The sequence below is a fragment of the Suricata suricatta genome, chromosome 8 (assembly GCF_006229205.1).
Source record: "Suricata suricatta isolate VVHF042 chromosome 8, meerkat_22Aug2017_6uvM2_HiC, whole genome shotgun sequence".
In the NCBI taxonomy this organism is placed as follows: domain Eukaryota; kingdom Metazoa; phylum Chordata; class Mammalia; order Carnivora; family Herpestidae; genus Suricata; species Suricata suricatta.
The window spans coordinates 101470258-101493142 of record NC_043707.1 but is presented as its reverse complement, the minus strand read 5'-3'; the positions used below and the strand labels follow the sequence as shown (position 1 = coordinate 101493142).

At 35.0% G+C, this 22885-nt stretch overlaps 1 protein-coding gene across 2 annotated transcripts in view; it reads right to left on the bottom strand.

The window, feature by feature from the left end:
- Positions 1-22885, bottom strand: part of NRDC (nardilysin convertase) — a 97112-nt gene that overhangs the window by 39508 nt on the left and 34719 nt on the right. The window contains exons 4-7 of one of the 2 annotated variants that reach the window (XM_029947249.1): positions 22433-22502; positions 22196-22277; positions 20767-20920; positions 3911-3984 (exon numbers count right to left, since the gene is read on the bottom strand). In XM_029947249.1, the coding sequence (XP_029803109.1) occupies positions 3911-3984; positions 20767-20920; positions 22196-22277; positions 22433-22502 (380 nt within the window). The remainder of the gene's footprint in view (positions 1-3910; positions 3985-20766; positions 20921-22195; positions 22278-22432; positions 22503-22885) is intronic. The other variant, XM_029947250.1, reaches the window with a different exon arrangement.

Below are 22885 nucleotides of genomic sequence, written 5' to 3'. Positions count from 1 at the left end.
AAAAAAAAAAATGAAGATATGGCTACAACATGAGAAAAACAATTCCATTATTAAGTGTGGTAGATTGAATAATAGCTCCCAAAGATGTACACACCCTAATCTCTAAAACCTGTGAATATGTTACCTTTCATGGCAAAAGGAACCTGGTGGGTATGAATTAAATTAAGGATCTTGAGGAGAGATTATCCTGGATTATCTGGGTCCCAGTGTAATCATAAAGGTCCGTATTAATAGAAAGGCAAGAGGGTCCAAGTCAGAGAAAAAATCTAAGGACAGAAGCAGAGATCAGAGAGGAGAGAAGATTCTATTCTGATGACTGTTAATATAGAGAAAGGAGCCATAGCCAAGTGATGTAGATGATAACTAGAAAGTGGAAAAGGGTAGGAAACAGCTTCTCTCTTATAGCCTCCAAAAGGAATATAGCATTAAGGAAATAATTTAGACTTCTGACTTCCAAACATTTAAGAAAACAAATTTGCGTTATTTTGAACTACCAAGTTTCTGGTCATTTGTTTCAGTGGCAAAAGGAAGCTAACAGACATGTAAACATACCCACAAAAAATGGTCTCTCCACAACAACTGATAAAAATAGAGTACAAATATCTAAACACTTAGAAAACACATTCTGCTACTTGATTAGATTAAAAGGCTTTGGCCATAGCCTGTCTCAATTACTGACACATATTCTGTAGGAAATTACACGTATTTATGGAAGAGCATGAACTATCACTAAAATAAAAAGCTAATCATTAAGAACATTTTTTTTCTCTACAATCTTCTTTTAGCAATAAATTAATCCCATTTTAAAACCTACTGTATGGACACTGACATGAGTTTCTGTTACCAAATGTATTCAAGAAAACAGTAAACCACACTATACACACCTATCTGCAATGGGTAAATATGTGCTTATAAATATAAGTATATAACCACTCCTTTGAAAGATTAGGCCAAAGACAAATTGCTAATGCTGGGCACAGTGATCAAAATAATGAAGTTAGATCTACATAATAAACTAAAAAGCCACAAAAGAATCCTTTTTATAAGCAGATGGAGAAGAATTTTTTAAAAAGGAAAATAAGAAGAATCTACCAGGAATGCTGAACCTCCCTTCGACTCCTCTTACATGGAATGGACCATCCAAGCAAGCAAGCAACTGAAGACATGCAAATGAGTTAAGAATGACAGAAGAAAGACTATCACAAGTGAACAGAAGAAAATAACACCAGATCATTGAGTTTTCAAAACTGGTTAATGAATACTAAAGTTATTACACCAGTTACAACTTAAAAGCAACCTCATTTCCTTGATCTCAAGTAAACCCATCACACTTAGAAGGTTAAATGACTAATGACATACACGTAGCTCTTTGTATCAGGTCACAAACTGAACTAGGTCTCCTATCACCAAAACAAATAAATGAACAAAACAAAACAAAAAAAAAAAAATCCAAAGCTTTTACCTTAAGTTAACTTTAAAACAAAACTACTTAGTGCATGTGTGTGTATGTATGTACATATATCACATGTATTATGCCCATATATATATATCTCTGTATAATATTTAAAAATAAGGGAGCCTGGGTGGCTCAGTCAGTTATGCATCAGACTTCAGCTCAGGTCATGATCTCACAGTTTGTGGATTCAAGCCCCGCATCAGGCTCTGTGTTGACAGCTCAGAGCCTGGAACCTGCTGCAGATTCTGTGTCTCCCTCTCTCTCTCCGTGCCTCCCCTCTGATGCTCTGTCTCTTTCTCTTAAAAGTAAATAAACATTAAAAAAGTTTTTTAGGGGCACCTAGGTGGCTCAGTCGGTTGAGCATCCGACTTTGGCTCAGGTCATGATCTTGCAGTCCGTTCAGTTCGTGAGTTCAAGCCCCACATCGGGCTCTGTGCTGACAGCTCAGAGCCTGGAGCCTGCTTCGGATTCTGTGTCTCCTTCTCTGTCTCTGTCCCCTCCTCCGCTCATGCTCTGTCTCTCTCTCTCTCTCTCAAAAGTAAATAAAACATTAAAAAAATTTTTAATAGTTTTTAAATAAAAAATATATTTCAAAATAAAATATATTCTGACATAAACTTATGAAAACTAAATTAAAGACTGTGTAAATACCAACACTTCAACCCAATCTAGAAACTGTATAAAGAAAAACATACTTCAGAGTACTTAAGACAGAGGATAGTTCCTAGGTCTCAAAAAGTAGGAAAGACTTTCAGAGTTTTCCTTGGTTATTTTGGTTTATCATCCACTCTAACAAACACTTATCTGGGTCTATGACAAAAGAGAAAGTGTGGTAGGCAAATAACAAAAGTGAAGAAAATAAATCTTTGATTGTAAGGAGCTACAATTGCTAGGAGGAATACAATTCTATCCCACCCTCTTTTACAAATAAGTTGAGGCCCACAGTCCGTTAAATTCCCATAAGTAAAACACAAATCTGCTGACTTCAGACATGGCTCTTTCTATCCATCTATAGATTACTCCTCTTAATGAATGCAGTAAGTCATTATTACAACTTACAATGAATCAAGACAAAGAACAAAAACAAGAACAGAAACCTGCCTCTTGGGTTGTTGCAAGCCAAGCCTAACCTGTATGAACTGCAAGTCCCTCAAGTCTAGTATTATTTGTTTCCAATGCTAAAAATAAGGCGAGCAGGGCCATTCTATGGTGGTGCTATTTATCAGTACTCTGTATTTAAGGGATTATATTTATAACATAGGTCTATAATGAAGCCTCACCCTATATATAGACAGTTTTTCTTTATGGTCTTCAGTGTTTAAATCCTAAAGGTAAGAAAAACTGTCAAAAAGCAAAATTAAATGCATTTCCTACTCAGGGATTTAGTTTATTCATCCATAAGTATATCACAACTGTTTTCAGAACTACCAAAATTCAAGCCATAGACCTAACAACCGATAAACATTTATTTGTTTATTTTGAAGGGGTAGAGGAAAGGGAGAAGAGAAACTCTTAAGAGGAGGCTCCATACCCAGTGCAGAGTGCAACATGGGAATCAATCTCACGACCATGAAATCATGACATGTACAAGAGTCATTTAATGGACTAAGCCACCCAGGAACCCCCAGGATAAGCTATTTAAGTATCAGAATGTTACTTAATGCCTCAGAGAAAATGTTTCTTCATGCAGAAAGAGTTGTGTTAACTTTTAAAGTATTAACTTTAAGAATCAGGCTACCGTCCTGGGGCACCTGGGTGGCTCAGTCGGCTGGGTGTCTGACTTCAGCTCAGGCCATGATCATGCAGTTCGTGGGTTCAAGCCCTGCGTCGGGCTCTGTGCTGACCACTCGGAGCCTGGAGCCTACTTCAGATTTTGTGTCTCCCTCTCTTTTTGCCCCTGCCCTAGTCACGCAATCTCTCTCTCTCTCAAAAACAAATATTTTAAAAAAGAAAAAAGAATTAGGCTACTGTCCTGCAGAAGATTAGTCACTATGGTAAAACCTTCAGGGGCGCCTGGGTGGCTCAGTCGGTTAAGCCTCTGACTTTGGCTCAGGTCAGATCTCACGTTCGAGGGTTTGAGCCCAGTGTCAGGGTCTGTGCTGACAGCTAGCTCAGAGCCTGGAGCCTGTTTCTGATTCTGTGTCTCCCACTCTCTCTGACCCTCCCCCTCTCATGCTCTGTCTCTTCTGTATCAAAAATAAAGCATTAAGAAAAATTAAAAACAAATTAAAAAAAAAAAACCTTCAATAAACAGACTGAAAAACAATAACCTATCATTGTTTTATTTCAAATCTACAATGAATTATATTTTAATGGTTCAAGAATAAATATGCCATTTATTTCAATTTTGCCCTTTATGACAAAAGGATAAAGTAGTCCAGTGACTATTGATAAATGTGCTAAATAACTAGTCAAGGCAAGAAATAGTCTTAAGATATAAAGCACTTCTCTTACCACTATCAACAGCTTCAACTTCCCGGTCAATTGCATCTCTGATCATTAATGGATGGATGAAGAATTGAGCCCATCTGAAAAACCAAAAAAAACACAAAAAAATCTAGCATTTGTTTTTGTTCAGAAAAATCTTTTCATCTATTAATCTATTTTTTGATTAAGAAATTTACTAAGTTGAAAATTTAGTTCATAATCATGATATGTAAACAATATTCTGCATTTCCATATTTTAAAGTCTACAAACTACCTTTTTTTTTTCATTATGATCTATAACACCCATACAGAAAAGTTCATAATACATGAACATAAAGACTAATGCATAGGGGCACCTGGGTGGCTCAGTCGGTTAAAAATCAGACTTTGGTTCTGGTTATGATCTCACGGTTCATGAATTCCAGCCCTGCATTAGGGATATTTGAGCCCTGTCCAGAGTGAGCTCAAGCCCTGTTTTGCATAAACTCAAGCTCTGCTTCAGGTGAGCATGAGCCTCCCTTCTCCCCCTCTCCCTCTCTCCCTTCTCTGCCCCTCATGGGATTCTCTCTCTCTGCCCCTCACTTGGTTGCACCCTCTCTCTCTCAAAAAAAAAAAACAAAACAACAACCCCCCCCCCCCCGCCGCCGCCAAGAAAACCTAATGCATAACTACAAGGTAAACACCTGAATGGCTACCACAGGTCAAGCAACAGACCACTGTCAGAACTCTAAAAGTATCCAGCACCTATATCTGGAATATTATGATAATAATTTCTCTGCTTTATAGTTCTACCACCCATATATATATATATATACTTCTAGGCCAATGTTTCTTGACCTTTCTTTTTCCCATTATCAACCCTAAGGAGCCTTTTCAGAATTTTTCCTAATCACTCTCCTGAACATTTAATATCACAGATACACTGTTGATCTGTATATATAATTGTGATTTCATATAAAGTATGTAAAGCCTACTCTTTTATTCAATGCAGGGTTACAAATTATTAACTTTTTTAAGTTTAAAGTTAAAATTTTAAAAGTTATCAAATATCTCACTTTGCTTTATAAATGTATATTAGCTTTTTGATGTAATTTATGTAAATAGGGATGCATCAAATTACATGTGTATCCATTTATTAATAGCAATGCAAATACATTTTTAAATTAACATCTATTTTTCCAGCCAAAAAAAAAAAACAAAAAATTAATTTCCTACAACTTTTAGTAAACTTTTCACTTTTGCTTGATCCAAAAAGAAACTTCTAGATTAATCGACCACTAGATATTAAGACAGTCAACATTTTCTTTTCAGTACTTGGTATAACTAATGGGTTAAATAACTTGTTCAATTAAATAATAAAACAGAATATTTTTATTTAATTCCAAAGTCAAACACACAAGCACGGAGTATCAACGCCCACAAAGCAGCTAATGAAATCGACTGGCACATGCAGACCACCTCTAGTAATGACTCCAAGATCAAACAATCATTTGAAAGTCCTCCAGTAACTATGCACCACAGTTTTGTAGCACTGAAGGTGCCTGTGCTTTGTATATCCTCAATGAACTCATATCACTGTAAATGGTGCTCATGTGATACTCAAACTCAAAACAGAAATTAAATACTAAGTAATGATTTTGCCAGGGAGGGGTAAGCTCTGAAGGGCCAAAACCATTATAATATTTATTAATTTTTCATCTCCAAAGAACCAAATTTTGCCACCAATGGGAACAATATACTCCCCACTGAGAATTCATGTTCTAAACAATCTAGTTTTATTTATTTACATGAATGGAAACATATTTTATGTATTTTTATGTCTGACTTATTTACCTATTTTTTTTAAATTTTTAATGTTTATTGTTTTTGAAAGAGACAGACAGACAGACAGACAGCAAGGAGGGGAGGGGTAGAAGGAGAGAGAGACACAGAATCAGAAGCAGGCTCCGGGCTCTGAGCTGTCAGCACACAGCCTGACGTGGGGCTCAAACTCACAGACCGCAAAATCATGACCTGAGCTGAAGTCGACCGCTTAACCTACTGAGCCACCTAGGCACCCCTTACCTATTTATTTTAATAGTCATCCATTATGGTACATGTGGCTGTGGTACATTTGTTTCCACTGTCGTACGATATTCCACTGTGTGAAGTTATTCTTCCAAGCTACTGCAAATGGACATTTAGGCTAGTTCCAGGTTTAGACTATTACAATCAATGCTACCATAAATTCTTACAAACGTGTAATGGGCATATTTGCACAAGTCTGTCTAGGTATAAATCTAGGAAAGAACTCCTAGGTAAGTAATAACATATGCATGCATATGTTCAACATCACTAACGAAAACCAAAATTTTCATCAGTAGTTCCAATTCCTCTGTTCCTCCAAAACCTCACCCTCAACTAGTATCAGACTTTAAATTTACTATAACTTTCAAGAGTCCAGTTAAATCCCATACTGGCTTTAATTTATATTTTCCTGACTCCTAATGAGACTGAATACCATTTCATATATTTATTAAATCACTTGAATTTTTCTTCTGTAAAATGCTTAAAGCTCTTTTCTATTACATTGTATTTTTTCTTATTGATTCTAACATATACTTACCCATTTTATATAATATTTATTTTACATATAATTATACATATAATCTAATAATTAAGAATTCATGACCGTTATTTTTAACTTTTTTTAAATTAAAGTTTGTTTATTTTAAGGGGAGAACAGAGACACAGAGAGAGAGAATCCCAAGCAGGGTCCATGTTGTCAGCACAGAGTCCCATGTGGGGCTTCAATTCACAAACTAGGAGATCATGATCTGAGCCAAAACCAAAAAGACACAACCAACTGAACCACCCAGGTGCCCCAACAGTTATTTTAAATAGAAGGCCTTGGTTTTGCATGTTGCAAATATATCCTTCTACTTTATACTTGCTTTTTCCACACTTCTTATGGTATCTTTCGATGAACATAATGTAGTACCATTTTTCCTTATTTTATGTGCTTTCTGTATCTTGTTTGATAACTCTTACTGAGGCTAAAGATACACTCATCTCTAATAAAACTTTCAGTTGTACTTTTTTACTCTTTGATCTATAATCCATCTGGAACTTTTTGTGTATGTTAAGTCAATTTTTTTTACTTAAAGATATTTTTTTAATGTTTTATTTATTTTTGATACAGAGAGAGACAGAGAGCATGAGAGGGGGAGGGGCAGAGAGAGAAGGAGACACAGAACCAGAAGCAGGCTCCAGGCCCTGAGCTAGCAGTCAGCACAGAGCCTAACACGGGGCTTGAACTCATGAACGTGAGATCTGACCTGAGCCGAAGTCGGAGGCTTAACCGACTGAGCCACCCAGGCGCCCCAAGAAGTCAATTTTAAGGAAACCAAATTATCCTGGAATCATTTCTTTAAAAAGCTCTTTCATTACTGCTATAGAGTGCCCCTATCAAAAAGCAAATGTCTACATATGTGTTGGTCTGTTTCTAGGATTTCTACTCCGTTCCATTGGTCTCTTTGCTTAGCCCTCTAATACCATAATTCATAATTACACAACAAATCTTAGTATCTAAAAAGTCCTGCTAGCCTGTTATTTTCCCTATGCAAAAATAATTAGCCCTCTACCTTTCCTTTTAAATTTTAGACTTAGTTTTTCTATTTAAAACTACATAAATCTTCTGAGATCTTGGTTGCAGTATCACTGAATCTGTACATTAAGGAAAACAGAGATCACTGAAAATAAATGTTTTCATATCCATAAATAGTATTTTTCTCAAATTATTTAGCTCCTCCTTAAAATCTCACAATAAGGTTTTAATATATTCCCCAAAAAGAGTCTTTATATATAATTTTTGGAATGATTTCTGAGTGTTTATTTTTACAGTTTTAAAGGTTATTTTAACTATCACTACCACAGAAAAATACTACTGACTTTCATATATTAAACATCAATTTTGTCATTTTTTATTTTATATATCAAGCCACATTACTAAATTATGTTAAATAGAAGGGATCACAACCTGCATCTCTGTCTTGTATCTGGTCACAACATCAAAGCTTTCAAAGTTTTATCTTTCAAGATAATTTTTACTATTCTTGGTACTTCTTTTCCATAAGAATTTTCAGATAAGCTCATTAATTTCTTCAAATAAGGCAGCTGAAATTTTGATAAAAAGTAAATGGAACTCTGTAGATCAGTTTGGGAAATACTGCCATCTTAACATATAAAGTCTTACAATCTACAGTCATGAGATGTCTTTTCTCTAATTTAGGTCTTCTTTAATTTCTTTAATTTTTTTTGTGGCTTTCTACATATAACTCTTATGCTTTCTTTGTTAAAAGTATTCCTAGGTATTTTATTTCTTTGGATGTTATGGTCAAAGGAATTTTTTTCTTAATTTCATTTTTAGATTCCTCATTGCTAGTATATAGAAATTAACTGATTTTGGTACACTGATCTTCTATCCAGCAACTTTGCTGAACTCAATATTAGCTCTAACAGTTCTTTTATAGAATTTGTAGGATTATCTATAAATAAGTTCTCATTATGTGTATAGTTACGGTGTCTAAAGCTGCCATGAGTGCTCAGTTAGCAAATACTGAACCACCATCCTCGAGGAAAATATGTACACATACACACACACATACACGCGTGCGTGCACGCACGGGCACACAATAATCTGAAATCCTAAATCCTTAAATCCTATCTCATCCCAGTAGATTCTTCTTTTAATTCAGGAAAGAGAGAATGAGGTTCATACGTGTTAAGTAATTCACTTAAGGCTACCTAGGTACTGGATGTCACAACTCCAAAAAACTGTCCCTGGAGCCAGAGCTTCTTTCCCTAGTGTGTCCATCCCCTGGTCACATCTCGATATGAAAGCTGAAACAAAAAGGTGGTGTGTTGCCTATTCAATCTCAGCTCAAAATATGTCAGGCAACTAAAAATTTTCACTATTTTCAAAATTTTTTACACATCCATGAAGGATGTATAAGTAGGTAAATTCTCCACAATGAGAATCAACTGTACAAGATGATGTCATCTGCAAATAGAGATAGCTTTCTTTTCCAATCTGCATGCTTTTATTTCATTTTCTTGTCTAATTGCCCTAGCTAACACCTCCCTACAATGTTGAATGAAAGTGGTGGCTGACATCTTGATCTTGATATTCAGAGAAAAGCTTAAACCTTTCAACATTAAGAATGACGTGAGTTGTGTATTCCCCATATATATTCTTCATTAGATCAAGAAAGTTCCCTTTTATTCCTAGTTTATTAAATATTTCATCAGGAAAGAATGCTTGATTTTTTCAAATGCTTCTATTTACATTGAGATTATACAATCAGATGTATTTTCTCTTTTCTTCTATTAATATAGCATATTATATTGATATATTTTTGTAGGTACATTTGATTGATTTTGTAACCTTGCAGTCCTGAGATAAATTGCACCTGATCATATGGTGTATAATCCTTTACACATTTTGCTGGATATAACTTCACAGTGTTTTGTTGAGAATTGGAATCAGAAAGAAAGAGAAAATTTGAACAGACCAGTTACCAGCAATGAAATGGAACCAGCAATCAAAACACTCTCACAAACCAAAATCCAGGACCAAATTGCTTCACAGATAAATGCTACCAAACATTTAAAGAAGAGTTAATACCAACTTTTCTCAAATGATTCCAAAAAAAAAAAAAAGAGGAAGGAAATCTTCCAAAACCATTGTGAGGCCGGCATTACTCCGACTCAAAACCCCCAAATAAGACGCTACAAAAAAAGAGAACGATAAGCCAACATCTCTGATGAGCAAAGATTCAAAAATCCTCAACAAAACATTAGCAAACCAAATCCAACAATACATTAAAAGTATCATTCATGGGGTGCCTTGGTGGCTCAATCATCCAACTTTGGCTCAGGTCATGATCTCACAGTGTTGGGCTCTGTGCTAATAGCTCCGAGCCCGGAGCCTGCTTCAGAATCTGTGTCTCCGTCTCTCTCTGCCCCTCCCCTGCTTGCTCGCTCTCACTCTCGCGCTCTCTCTCTCAAAATAAATGTTAAAAAAAAAGAAAAAAAATTTTGATTCACTACAATTAAATGGGATTTATTCCTGGGATGCAGAGGTGGTTCAATATCTGCAAATCAATCAATAGGATACATCACATCAATAAAAGAAAGAATAAAAATCACATGATCATTCAGCAGAAGAAAAACATCTGATAAAGTACAAGACCCATTCATGACTAAAACCCTCCAGCAAACGATAGGTTAGAAGTAATATACCTCAACATATTAAAGGCCCTATTTGAAAAACCCACAGCTAACATCATACACAGTGGAATAAAACTGACAGCTTTGCCACTAAGGTCAGGAACAAGACATGGAGATCCACTTTCACCATTTTTATTCAACATAGTGCTAGACGTCCTAGCCACAGTTAATTAGACAATGAAAAGAAATAAAAGACTTTCAATATTTGCAGATGACATAATACTCAAAACTCAAAAGACTTCACCAAAAAAATCCCTAAAACTGATAAATGGATTAAATAAGGTTGCAGGATACAAAAATCAACATACAGAAAACTGTGTTGCATTTCTCTACACTAATAATGAGGCACCAGAAAGAGAAATTAAGAAAATCCCACTTACAATTAACACCAAAAATAATTAAATGCCTAGGAAAAAATTTTAAAAAGGAGGTAAAAGACCTGTACTCTGAAAAATACAAAACATGGATGAAAAAAATTAAAGACGACAAGGACGCCTGGGTGGCTCAGTTGGTTAAGCATCCAACTTTGGCTCAGGTCTTAATCTGGTGGTTCAGGCTCTCTGCTGTCAGCAGGAGCCTGTTTCAGATCCTCTGTCCCCCCCACCTCTGCCCTTCCTTCTCCCTCTTTCAAAAATAAACAAACATTAAAACAATTCTTTTAAGAAATTAAAGATGACACAAATAGAAAAATATTCCCCACTCATGCGTTGGAAGGTGCCTGGGTGGCTCAGTCAGTTAAGCATCCGACTCTGGCTAAGCCCACATTGGGCTATCTGCTCTCAGCACAGGGCCCACTTTATATCCTCTGTCTCCCTTTCTCTGTGCCCCCACTGCTCACTCTCTCTCTCACTCTCAAAAGTAAACATTTAAAAAGAAGAGGGGGGTGATCTTGGTTCCTATGCTGCCTCCAGCCCAAACCAGTTCCTACTCACCCTTTAAATCCCAGAAAACACCATCTCCTTCATGAAGCCTACTTGATGTCTCATTTTTTTGTGAGTTCTTTGAAATTAAGAATCAGTGCCACCTAATATCACTTAATTAAATGTTTTTTTAAAAATTATTCCAAATGTTTTACCTTCACTGGTTTGGAAGTTTTACACTCAAATTGTTTTTAGAAGCTACCCTCAAAAATATTACATGCATCTTTTTAACTTATCAGTGTCTAATGTTAATACCATACCCCTCAAAAACCTTTTATTGTGTTTATCTTTACTCCTGGTTGATATGCAATTGTTGCTTTAATTCTGTACTTTTAAAATTTCACAATTTTTTAAATCAATGTTCATTTATATTTATTCACATAAAATGACTTTCACTGTTCTTTTTTTCATCTCTGATCTTCATTTTCCTTCTACCTGAAATAAATTCTTCAGAAATTTCCTTCAGTACATTAGCTGGTGGCAAACTTAATTGTGCGACTGAACGTCTATTTTACAATCATTCTTAAAAGATATTTTTGCTTGGTATAGAATTTGTGATTGGTAGTTATTTTCTTTTAGGCTATTGCAGATATCCAATTGTCTTTAACGTTACACTATTCTGAAGAGTCATTTATCAATCTAATATACCTTTGAAAAAATTTTGACTTTTACCTGGCAAACATTTCCTATATTTGGTTTTCTATAAAATCACTACATTTTTCTACATGTGAATTTAATTTTTTAATATTTTATATATTATTTAAGTAACTTCTACACCCAATATGGGAATCAAACTCACAACCCCAAGATCAAGAGTTGCATGCTCCACTAGCTGAGCCATGCAAGCAGCCCTGGATTTCCTTTAATGCGCACCACTGATATTTCTTTAATCTTTAAATTTGATGTTCTGGGAAGTTTCCAAGGATCTACCCTTTAAATATTGTGTCTTCCATCCAGATGGCCTACAGGCACATGAAACGATGCTCAACATCACTCATCCTCAGGGAAACACAAATCAAAACCACACTGAGATACCACCTCACACCAGTCAGAGTGGCTAAAATGAACAAATTGAGAGACTATAGATGTTGGCGAGGGTGTGGAGAGACGGGCACCCTCCTACACTGTTGGTGGGAATGTAACCTGGTGCAGCTGCTCTAGAAAACAATCTGGAGGTTCCTCAAAAAACTATCCATAGAACTCCCATATGACCCAGCAATAGCACTGCTAGGGATTTACCCAAGGGATACAGAAGTGCTGATGCATAGGAGCACATGTACCCCAATGTTCAGAACAGCAATGTCAACAATAGCCAAAACATGGAAAGAGCCTAAAGGTCCATCACCTGATGAGTGGATCAAGAAGATGTGGTATATATACACAATGGAGTATTACATGGCAATGAGAAAGAATGAAATATGGCCATTTGTAGGAAAGTGGATGGATCTCGAGGGTGTCATGCTAAGCAAAATAAAGCAGAGAAAGACAGATACCATATGTTTGCACTCATAGGTCTACCAGGAAAACAGGAGAAACCTAATGGAGGACCGGGGGAGGGGAAGAGGGAAAGAGAGTTGGGGAGAGATAGGGACATAAAACTTGAGAGACTATTGAATACTGAAAACGAACTGAGGACTGAAGGGGGTGGGGGGAAAAGAGGTGGAGGTGATGGAGGAGGGCACTTGTGGGGAAGAGCACTGGGTGTTGTATGGAAACTAATTTGACAATAAACTACTTAAAAATAAATAAATATTGTGTCTTCTGCATTTTTCTCTCCCCTTCTAGGACTCCAAAATATATTGACATTTCTGCTGTATCCTCCATACCTCTTTTCCTTTTCTCTATATTTATTCTCCCCCTCTTTATGTTGCTGCACTTGGGACATCTTTTGGCCTATCTTCCAGTTCACTAATTCTATCTTCAACTGTATCTACTCTTTTCTTAAACCAGGTCATTAGATTTTTTTAAATATTTATTTATTTTTGGGAAAGTGCAAGTTGGGGAGTGGCAGAGAGATTGGGCCAAAGGATCTGAAGTGGGTGACAGGCTGACAGCAGTGAGCATAGTGTGGGGCTTGAACTAACAAACTACAAGATCATGAACTGACCAGAAGTCAACACAACCAACTGAGCCACCCAGGTGCCCAAACCAGACCATTAAGTTTTCAATTTCAATCATCTTATCTCAGTTCAAGATATTCTTTTTATTTTTATTATCCAAATCTCATAGGTCACATTATATTTCCTAGTCTTTGCAATTTTATTCAAACTTGTACCTTCTTTCTTTAAAAACAGAAAGTACAAGCATTTGTATAATTTGGGTCTAACCATTCCAATGCCTAAGATTTCTAATGTATTGAAAATCGTTGTTTTCTCTCCCTCTGCCCTTCCACCTTCTCTCAATCCTAAATATGTAAACATTTTTTTAATCTTATCTTCGTTTTCTATTCTTACTCATGTCTTGTCTTGTGTACCTGCTTATGTTTGACTGAATGCTGATCATTTTACTTGAAAAACTATGTATAGGAGCAATGCAAAGCCTCGGATGAAGAATTTCTTGTTCTTTTATACCTTCTGCAGATTTGAAGTACAACTTACAAAAAAAACCTATATATATTTAAAGTGTATAACATGATAATTTGATTACGTATCCTTTTGAAGCAATTACAATTAACATATCACCCTACATAATTTCCTCTTTGTGTGAAAGTTGAAGATCTATTCTTTTAGCAAATTTCAAGTATACAATATAATATTATTAACTACAATCCCCATGCTGAACATTTTATCCTGAGAACTTATTCATTATAACTAAACATGCGTGCCCTTTGACCACCATGTCCTCATCTCTCCAGCCTCTGGTAACCACCATTACAATCTGTTTCTATGAGTTAGGATTTCCTTTTCTTTCTTTTCCTTTTTATTTATTTTATTATTATTATTATTATTATATTTTTTTCTTTTCGGTGCCACGTATGTGAGATCATACAGTATTTGTCTTTTTCTTGTGGCTTATTTCACTTAACTTAAAGTCCTCTAGGTTCATCCCTGTTGCTGCAAGATTTCTTTCCTTTTTTTTTTAATGTTTATTTTTGGAGAGCAAACAAGCAAGCAGGGGAGGGGCAGAGAGAGAGAATCCCAACCAGATGTCCCCTCATAGGGGCTCAGTCTCATGATGAAGAGATCACCTGAGCCAATATCAAGAGTCAGAGGCTTAACCAACTGAGTCACCCAGGCACCCCAAGATTTCCATCTCATGGCTGCATAATTTTCCATTGTCTATATCTGTGTAGACATATTCCACGTTTTCTTCATCCATTTATCTATCAATGGAAGTATTTTCTTTTTAAAGAATTTGTATTTGCTTTTCTCAGGCACCTGAGAACATTACCAGTTCTGGGCCATCTTTATTCACAATGAAGACTTGAAGTTCACCAGAAAACTCAGGCATTTTGAGAATAGGCTGTAATTCCTTCAGATACCAGGTCCATTTCCTAACCTGAGACCCAGCTTATTATAAGGAAGATCTCCTGTTAGATATCCCACTTTGTGGATATCCGGGGCTTTGATATTTCTTGCTCTTGCCCTGAAATACTGATAAAGCCAAGTCCAAATATATTGAAATTAGTAAATGCCATCAGGGAAAAAGCAGCTTGCATTCTCATTTACTTACCAGAGTAAAAATACAGTCATTTCATCAACTTTTTACTTATATGATCCAAGATATTAATAAACAATGTGACCTGTATGAAGGAATTGGGTTTACTGACCTAATAAAAAATACTGGCACTTACTACATGCTATATTACATGCTAAAGAAGTCCTTTCCAAATGATCAAAAGACTTTTTATTCCTTAGTAATTGTAGAGGTATAATATTATATAAATTATAGTAGGCGCAATACTCAATGCTCTACCACTATCATTTATGTCAAATTCATCATGATATTCTAATTAATTTCTATTAATATAGTAGCATTCTTCTTTTTATTTCTGGTAGCTTCTTTTTTTCCAAGTAGAAACAAATGTATAAAATCTTCTGATTTCCTAAAGCAGTCAAAAATGTACAGAATCTCTAAAGAAGAATTGAAACAAGTTCTTTAACTAGACTTTACACCATGCTTCATTAACTCCGAGGTGGTCAGAATTCAACATACCCTTTACCTAATATTTTTTCCAATGAAATAGGATTTTTCCTTTTTTATATCTAAATATAATCAAATGTGGGTGTTTTGTGCTTTAGGGATTTTGTTGTGGCTTGTTTGTCTCAGGGTTTAGATTTTTGTTTGTTTTTGTCCTTTGGGCTTGGGTTTGTTTTTTAACCAAATATAAAGTCATGAGAATCCAACTTGACTACTGCTTAAGATTTCTCCACATAAACAAATACCTGTTTGAATTTGTGAACCTCAGGAGCTAAAAATTTTGAAACAAGAGAAAACATCACTCATCCTCAGAGTATTTCTGATTTTATAAGTTAACAGGAAAGATAATCTTGAGCATTATTTGCATTGCCTTAGTTGATTAATTCTGTCCCTGTCTTTTGGTTATTTTGAAATTAAATGTTTAATTATAGAAATTAATACACTGAGTATCAAATGTATGTGCTATGTACATATTCTAAAGTATCCAATTAAAATCAGCTATAAAATAGTGTACTGAACACAGGCAGACAGCCGTGTTAGAGATTAATAAAGAAAAGCCAGAATGTTGTATCCTATTATAAATGTTATCAAAGTAATAGTGTCATTTTAATGGGATTTTGGTCCCTGTTTTAGCAAAGAGTTGTTTATTTGGGGGTAGACGAAAATAAATATTTATTCCACTGAAAAGAATGGCATATGCTTTCAACTTATTGGTCAAAATCTCTTAAGAGACAATTTCTTTTAGAAAACTGAATTTTTCTCATGTTTTGAGAATTTTCTGGTCATTTATGGTTTCATTTTATGGTAATGTGTTTCTATAAAGAAACACTATTAATCCACTCAAAAAATATTGGTGTATCTGATAAATTCCTGATGCCAGAGAGATATCAACAAATAAATAGATAAAAATCTCTACCCTCAAAGGGCTTACATTATATTGACCAAATTCAAGATTTTTTTTTTTAATATTTTAATCTTATATAGAATTTGGCATAAAGTGACTCTTTATGTCTTATGTAGACTCTGGTCTACAACACCTTGTGACATCAAAACTCTACTAACACATGGATGGAAAGTTTCTGGAAACAATTTTATAGTGAGTATCAAAAGCTTAAAAAAAAAAAAAAAAGCTTTGCACATGTAACATTCTCCAGAATATATCACATACTAGGACACTACTCAACCCGTAACAAGTACAAAAAGATCAAGATCATACCGTGCATATTTTCAGACCACAACACTATTAAACTCAAAAAATCTCACAAGAAAAAATTTGGAAAACCATGAAAATTTGGAGATTAAAGAACATCCTACTAAAGAATGAATGGGTTAACCAGGAAATTAAAAAGTAATGGAAGTCAATGAAAATGGTAATACCATAGCCCAAAACCTCCAGGATGTAGCACAGGTAGTCAAAAGAGGGAAATATATAGCAATCAATCCAGGCCTTCCTAAAGAAAAGAAGAAGAAAGATCACAAATACACAACCTAACCTTATACCTTAAAGAGCTGGAAAAAGAACAACAACTAAAACCCAAAACCAGCAGAAGATGGGAAATAATAAATTTCAGAGCAGAAATCAAGGATATTGAAATTAAAACAAACAAACAAACAAAAGAACAGATCGATGAAACCAAGAGCTGGTTCTTTGAAGGAGTTAACAAAATTGATAAACCTCTAGCCAGTGTGATCAAAAAGTAAAAGGAAAGGACACAAATAGATAAAAAATCACAAATGAAAGAAGAGAGATCACAACCAACACAGCAAAAAATACAAACAAAAAGAGAATATTTTGAGCAATTATATGCCAATAAATTGGGCAAACTGGAAAAAAATGGATGAATTTCTAGAAACATATAAACTACCAAAACTGAAACAGGAAGAAACTGAAAATTTGAACAGACCCATAACTAGTAAAGAAACTGATTCAGTAATAAAAACTCTCCCAACAAACAAGAGTCCAGAGCCAGATGGCTTTCCAGGAGAAGTCTACCAAACAGTTAAAGAAGAGTTAACACCTATTCTTTTGAAACTGTTCCAAAAAACAGAAAAGGAAGGAAAACTTCCAAACTCATTCTATAAGGCCAGCATGACCTTGATTCCAAAACTAGACAAAGACTCCACTAAAAAGGTGGACTACAGACCAACTTCCCTGATGAACATGAATGTAAAAATTCTCAACAAGATACTAGTAAACCAGACCCAACAATATGGTAAAAGAATTATTCACCAGTGACCAAGTGGGATTTATTCCTAGGATGCAGGACTGGTTCACTGTCTACAAATCAATCAATGTGACACTACACATTAATAAAAGAAAGGATAAGAACCACATAATTCTCTCAATAGATACAGAGAAATCACTTGACAAAATACAGCAGCCTTTCCTGATAAAAACTCTCAAGAAAGTAGGGACAGAAGTATCATACCTCAAGATTATAAAAGCCATATACAAAAGATGCACCACTAACATCATCCTCGATAGAGGAAAAACTGAGAACTTTCCCTCTAAGGTCAGGAACACAACAAGGATATCCACTCTCATCATTGATAAAACATGGTGCTGGAAGTCCTAACCTCCATAATCAGACATCACAAAGAAATAAAAGGCATCCAAATCAGCTAGAAGTAAGTCAAACATTCACTCTTCACAGATGACATGATACTCTATGTGGAAAACCCAAAAGATTCCACCAGTAAACTGCTCTTACTGAATCATGTATTCAGCAAAGTCACAGGATATAAAATCAATGCACAGAAATTGGTTGAATTTCTATACACCAATAATGAAGCAGCAGAAAATCAAGCAACCAATCCCTTTTACAACTGCACCCAAAACCATAAAATATCCAGGAATAAACCTAATGAAGGAGGTAAAAAAATCTACACAGAAAACTATAGAAAGCTTATGAAAGAAATTGAAAAAGACACAAAAAATGGAAAAACAGTCCATGCTCATGGATTAGAAGAACAATATTGTTTAAATGTTGATACTACTCAAAACAATTGCATATTCAATGCAATCCCTAACAAAATAACACCAGCATTCTTCATAGAGCTAGAACAAAGAACCCTAAAATTTGTATACAACCAGAAAAGACCCTGATAGTCAAAGCAATCCTGAAAAAGAAACCAAAGATGGAGGCATCACAATTACAGACTTCAAGATGTGCTACAAAGCTGTAATCATCAAAACAGTATGGTGCTGATCAATGGAACAGAAGAAACTCAGAAACAGACCCATAAACACATGGCCAACTAATCTTTGACAAAGCAGGAAGGAATATCCAATGGACTAAAGACTAAAGACAGTCTCTTCAGCAAATGATGCTGGGAAAACTGGACAGTGACATGCAAAAGAATGAATCTGGACCACTTTCTTACACCATACATAAAAATAAACTCAAAACAGATGAAAGACCTAAATGTCAAAATCCTAGAAGAGAAAGCAGCCAAAAACCTCTTTGTCCTCGCAGCAGCAAATTCTTACTCAACATGTCTCTGGAGGCAAGGGAAACCAAAGCAAAAATGAACTATTGGGACCCCATCAAGATAAAAAGCTGATGCACAGCAAGGGAAACAATCAGCAAAACTAAAAGACAACTGAAGGAATGGGAGAAGATATTTGTAAATGACATATCCAATAAAGGGTTAGTATCCAATATCTATAAAGAACTTGTCAGACTCAACAACCAAAAAACAAATCCAGTGAAGGAATGGGCAAAACACATGAACAGACATTTTTCCAAAGAAGACATCCAGATGGCTAACAGACATGTAAAAAGATGATCAACATCACTCATCATCAGAGAAATACAAATCAAAACTGCAATGATACCACCTGACAGCTGTCAGAATGGCTAAAATTAACAACTCAGGCAATAACAGATGTTGGTGAGGACACAGTGAAAAGGAACTCTTTTGCACTGCTAGTGGGAATGCAAACTGGTACAGCCACTCTGGAAAACAGTATGGAGGTTCCTCAAAAAATTAAATATAGAACTAGCCTATGGCCCAGCAACTGCACTCCTAGGTATTTATCCAAAGCATTACAGGTGTGCTATTTCGAAAGAACATATGCACTCCAATGTTTTATAGCAGCACTATCGACAATAGCCAAAGTATGGAAAGAGCCCAAATGTCCATTTACTGATGAATAGATAAAGATGTGGTGTGTGTGTGTGTGTGTGTACACACACACACATGCACACGTGTGGTGGAATATTACTTGGCAATCAAAAAGAATGAAATCTTGGTATTTCCAACAACGTGGATGAACTAAAGGGTATTATGATAAGATAAATTAAAGACAAATATATGACTTCACTAATATGTGGAATTTAAGATATAAAATATAGAACGCAAACTAAGGGTTGCTGGAGGGGTTGTAGGAGCAGGGATGGGTAAATGGGCAAGGGGTAGGCGCACTAAGGAGGACACTTGTTGAGATGAGCACTGGGTGTTATATGTAGGGGATCAATCACTGGATTCTACTCCTATTATCATTATTGCACTATATGCTAATTTGGATGTAAATTTTAAAAAATAAATAATAGAAGTATTCCAAAAAATATTTTTTAAAAAAGCCTTAAAAATACACATGCGAATATACTCAGCAATTTTACTTCCTAGAACTTAATTAAAAAATAACTAAAGATTGCACTAAGATTAGTATATTCATCACAGCATTACAAACACTGAAAAACTAAACACAATTCAACTATCCAATCATATGTAACTTGCTGAACAGATTATGGTACTCCTTATACAATAAAAATAACAAAATCCCTTATAATTAGGTTTTATAAATTACATCATGATGAATAAAAATCATATTATCTTGTTTAAAAATATTAAAAGTATAAAATATTATATTTAATAATATAAAATATTTTTCATTCATATGTGGAATTTAAGAACCAAAACAAACTAAGGGAAGAGAAGGGACAACTCAAAATTCAGATGCTTAACTGAGAGGATGGATCAAACAGGTGAAGGGGATTAAAAGTACATTACATTGATGAGCACTTAGTAATATTTAGAATTGGTGAATCATTATACTGTACACCTGAAATGAATTAACACCGTATATTAACTACACTGAAGTTAAAATTTAAAAATAAAAATAAAATGTAATAGGATATAAATAATCCCAAATACATTTAAAAATATAGATGACTATACACCAAAACATTAACCATAGTTATTCTTAGATTATAAAATTAGGAGCAATCTTATCCCTTTTTTACTTATGTTTTTCCATATTTTCTACAAAGAAAAAATAATTGCAATAATTAGCCAACAGAATATACATCATTTATAAAACTCAAAAGGTATTTAAGCCTTTGTTTAATCCTCAATACAAAGATTAAATATATACAGAACAAGTATCACGGTGCATTTAATAGTTTGTTCATTTCTGCAAATAAAGTATGACAACTCTACAGAATTAGAGGACTGCTTGAAAAGAAATACCACAGAAAAATGCCCAATGTTTCCATTTGTAAAATGTCATTAAATAATTAAAATAAAAATACATTTTAAGTTAGTTACCTATCCAGGGCCTCCTTGAAGTATTTTCTCTGGACATCAAATTGAAAGACTGTACGTTCACAATCAGTTGAAGCATTATCACTACCCCCATGTTTCTTCAAGAAGGCATCAAATCCATTTTCATCTGGATATTTCAAGCTACCCATGAATACCACTAAGTGGAAAGAATACAAAGTCAGAGAACCCAAAGATTTAGACAACGTTTTGATTATCAACGATGAAATTTCTCATGTGCAAAAAAAAAAAACTGGAAGAAATATACCAACATACTAACAATGGTTATGTCTCGGTAATACTTTCTTCATTATATTTCTGTTTTTGTAATTTTCTATAATGGTCATATATTAGTTTTATACTAAAAAACTAAACATTTTATTTTTAAAGAAATATTCATAAAAAGGTTAAAATGTAAATATTATCGGGATACCTGGGTGGCTCAGTCAGTTAAGTCTCTGACCAGCTCAGGTCATGATCTGACAGTTCGTGAGTTCAAGCCCCACATCAGGCTCTGTGCTGACACCTCAGAGCCTGGAGCCTGCTTTGGATTCTGTGTCTCCCTCTCTCTATGCCCTCCCCCACTCATGCTGTCTCTTAAAAATAAGGAAACATTAAAAAAATTGAAAATATTAGCATGTATGCAGATTGCTACTATGAAAAGTCCTAAGGTGCAAAGTTTACCCTCAAATATCTTAGAACATAAATAAATAATTCAGGAAAACAAATACAGACTTAAATTTATAACTGTATAGCAACCACACCAGTTTTATTTAGGTACATTCATAATTAAACTGAAGATTTTGTTTTGTTTGATATTAATCATGCCTTTTTATTTTCTGTATTTCTAACGTTTGACAGTTTGAAGCATTGCTAACCCTGGAAGAGATCATCCTTCCCCAAGGTTATAACCTAGATTCCTAGAGATGGGCAATTATCTCCTAATCAGTTGGCCTCACCATACCTGAACAATAAGAAAATCTACATTTTAAAATAGTTTTGAGGATGGTTTCATTCTAACCCACAAAATTATACAGTCAAGGAGATTAAAATTAAGTCTTCCCTTATGATATTAATGAATGTTTTTTTGTTAGGGGCGCATGAGTAGCTCAGTCCGTTAAGCATCAGGCTTCGGCTCAGGTCATGATCTCACAGTTTCTGGGTTTGAGCTCCCATGTTGGGCTCTGTGCTGACAGCCCTGAGCCCAGAGCCCGCCTCAGATTCTGCTTCCAGCTCTCTCCGCTCCTCCCCCACTCGCACTTTTGTCTCTCAAAAATGAATAAACATTAAAAACATTTTTTTAATAAATAAATGTTTTTCTTAGTCTTTCATTAAACATATTATGCTTCTATTAAACTAATTTATCTTTGAAATCAATTAATACAAATGTGGAGGAAAAAACACACTTAGGAATGATATTTTATAAAGATCTTACTGTGTTCCAAAAAGTGTGCCAGCCCAGGCAGGTCATCTGGATCAGCAAAACTCCCAACTCCAACACAAAGAGCCGCTGCAGACTGGAGTAAGTAGAATACATACAAATAGTGAGTCAATCCTAAAGGAATAACACAGTGGTCATATATTAAGGATTCACTTGGAGATGAATGTTTCCAACAGAAAGTAACAAAATTCTTTCCCTGAGTATCAGGAGGAGCAGCAAAGTGAAACTCACCAGAACTGTGTCAGTTTCACCCTGCTGCTCCTCCTCTTGCCATCCTGCCAAATGCTGAACAGGTGCAGACCTAAGGGAAAAAGCAGAGACAGACAGGAAAAAAAAAAAAAAAAAAAAGGAAAAGGAGACTAGCCAGCCCACCCAAATATCATTTCCTTCCAGCATTTCAGAGTTCTGAACCAAATATGTTTCTTGGTTTATTAGAGATTGGAAATCCGCAGAAATAATTTATCTAGGTAATCTCAAAAGTTCTGTAAGCAATTAAAGACTCTGTGTTCAGTAACTCAGTTACTAGAAGTGAGACTTCTCAACATGTTACTCAGAAAACTTGTTTTTATTAAAACAGGGTAAAAAATATGTCAGGAAAACATCTAATAAAGACAATAAGTAAATGCTTAAAAAAAGAAAATCTTTATTAAAAAACACAGAACTAAACTTTAAAGAGGCTTTTTA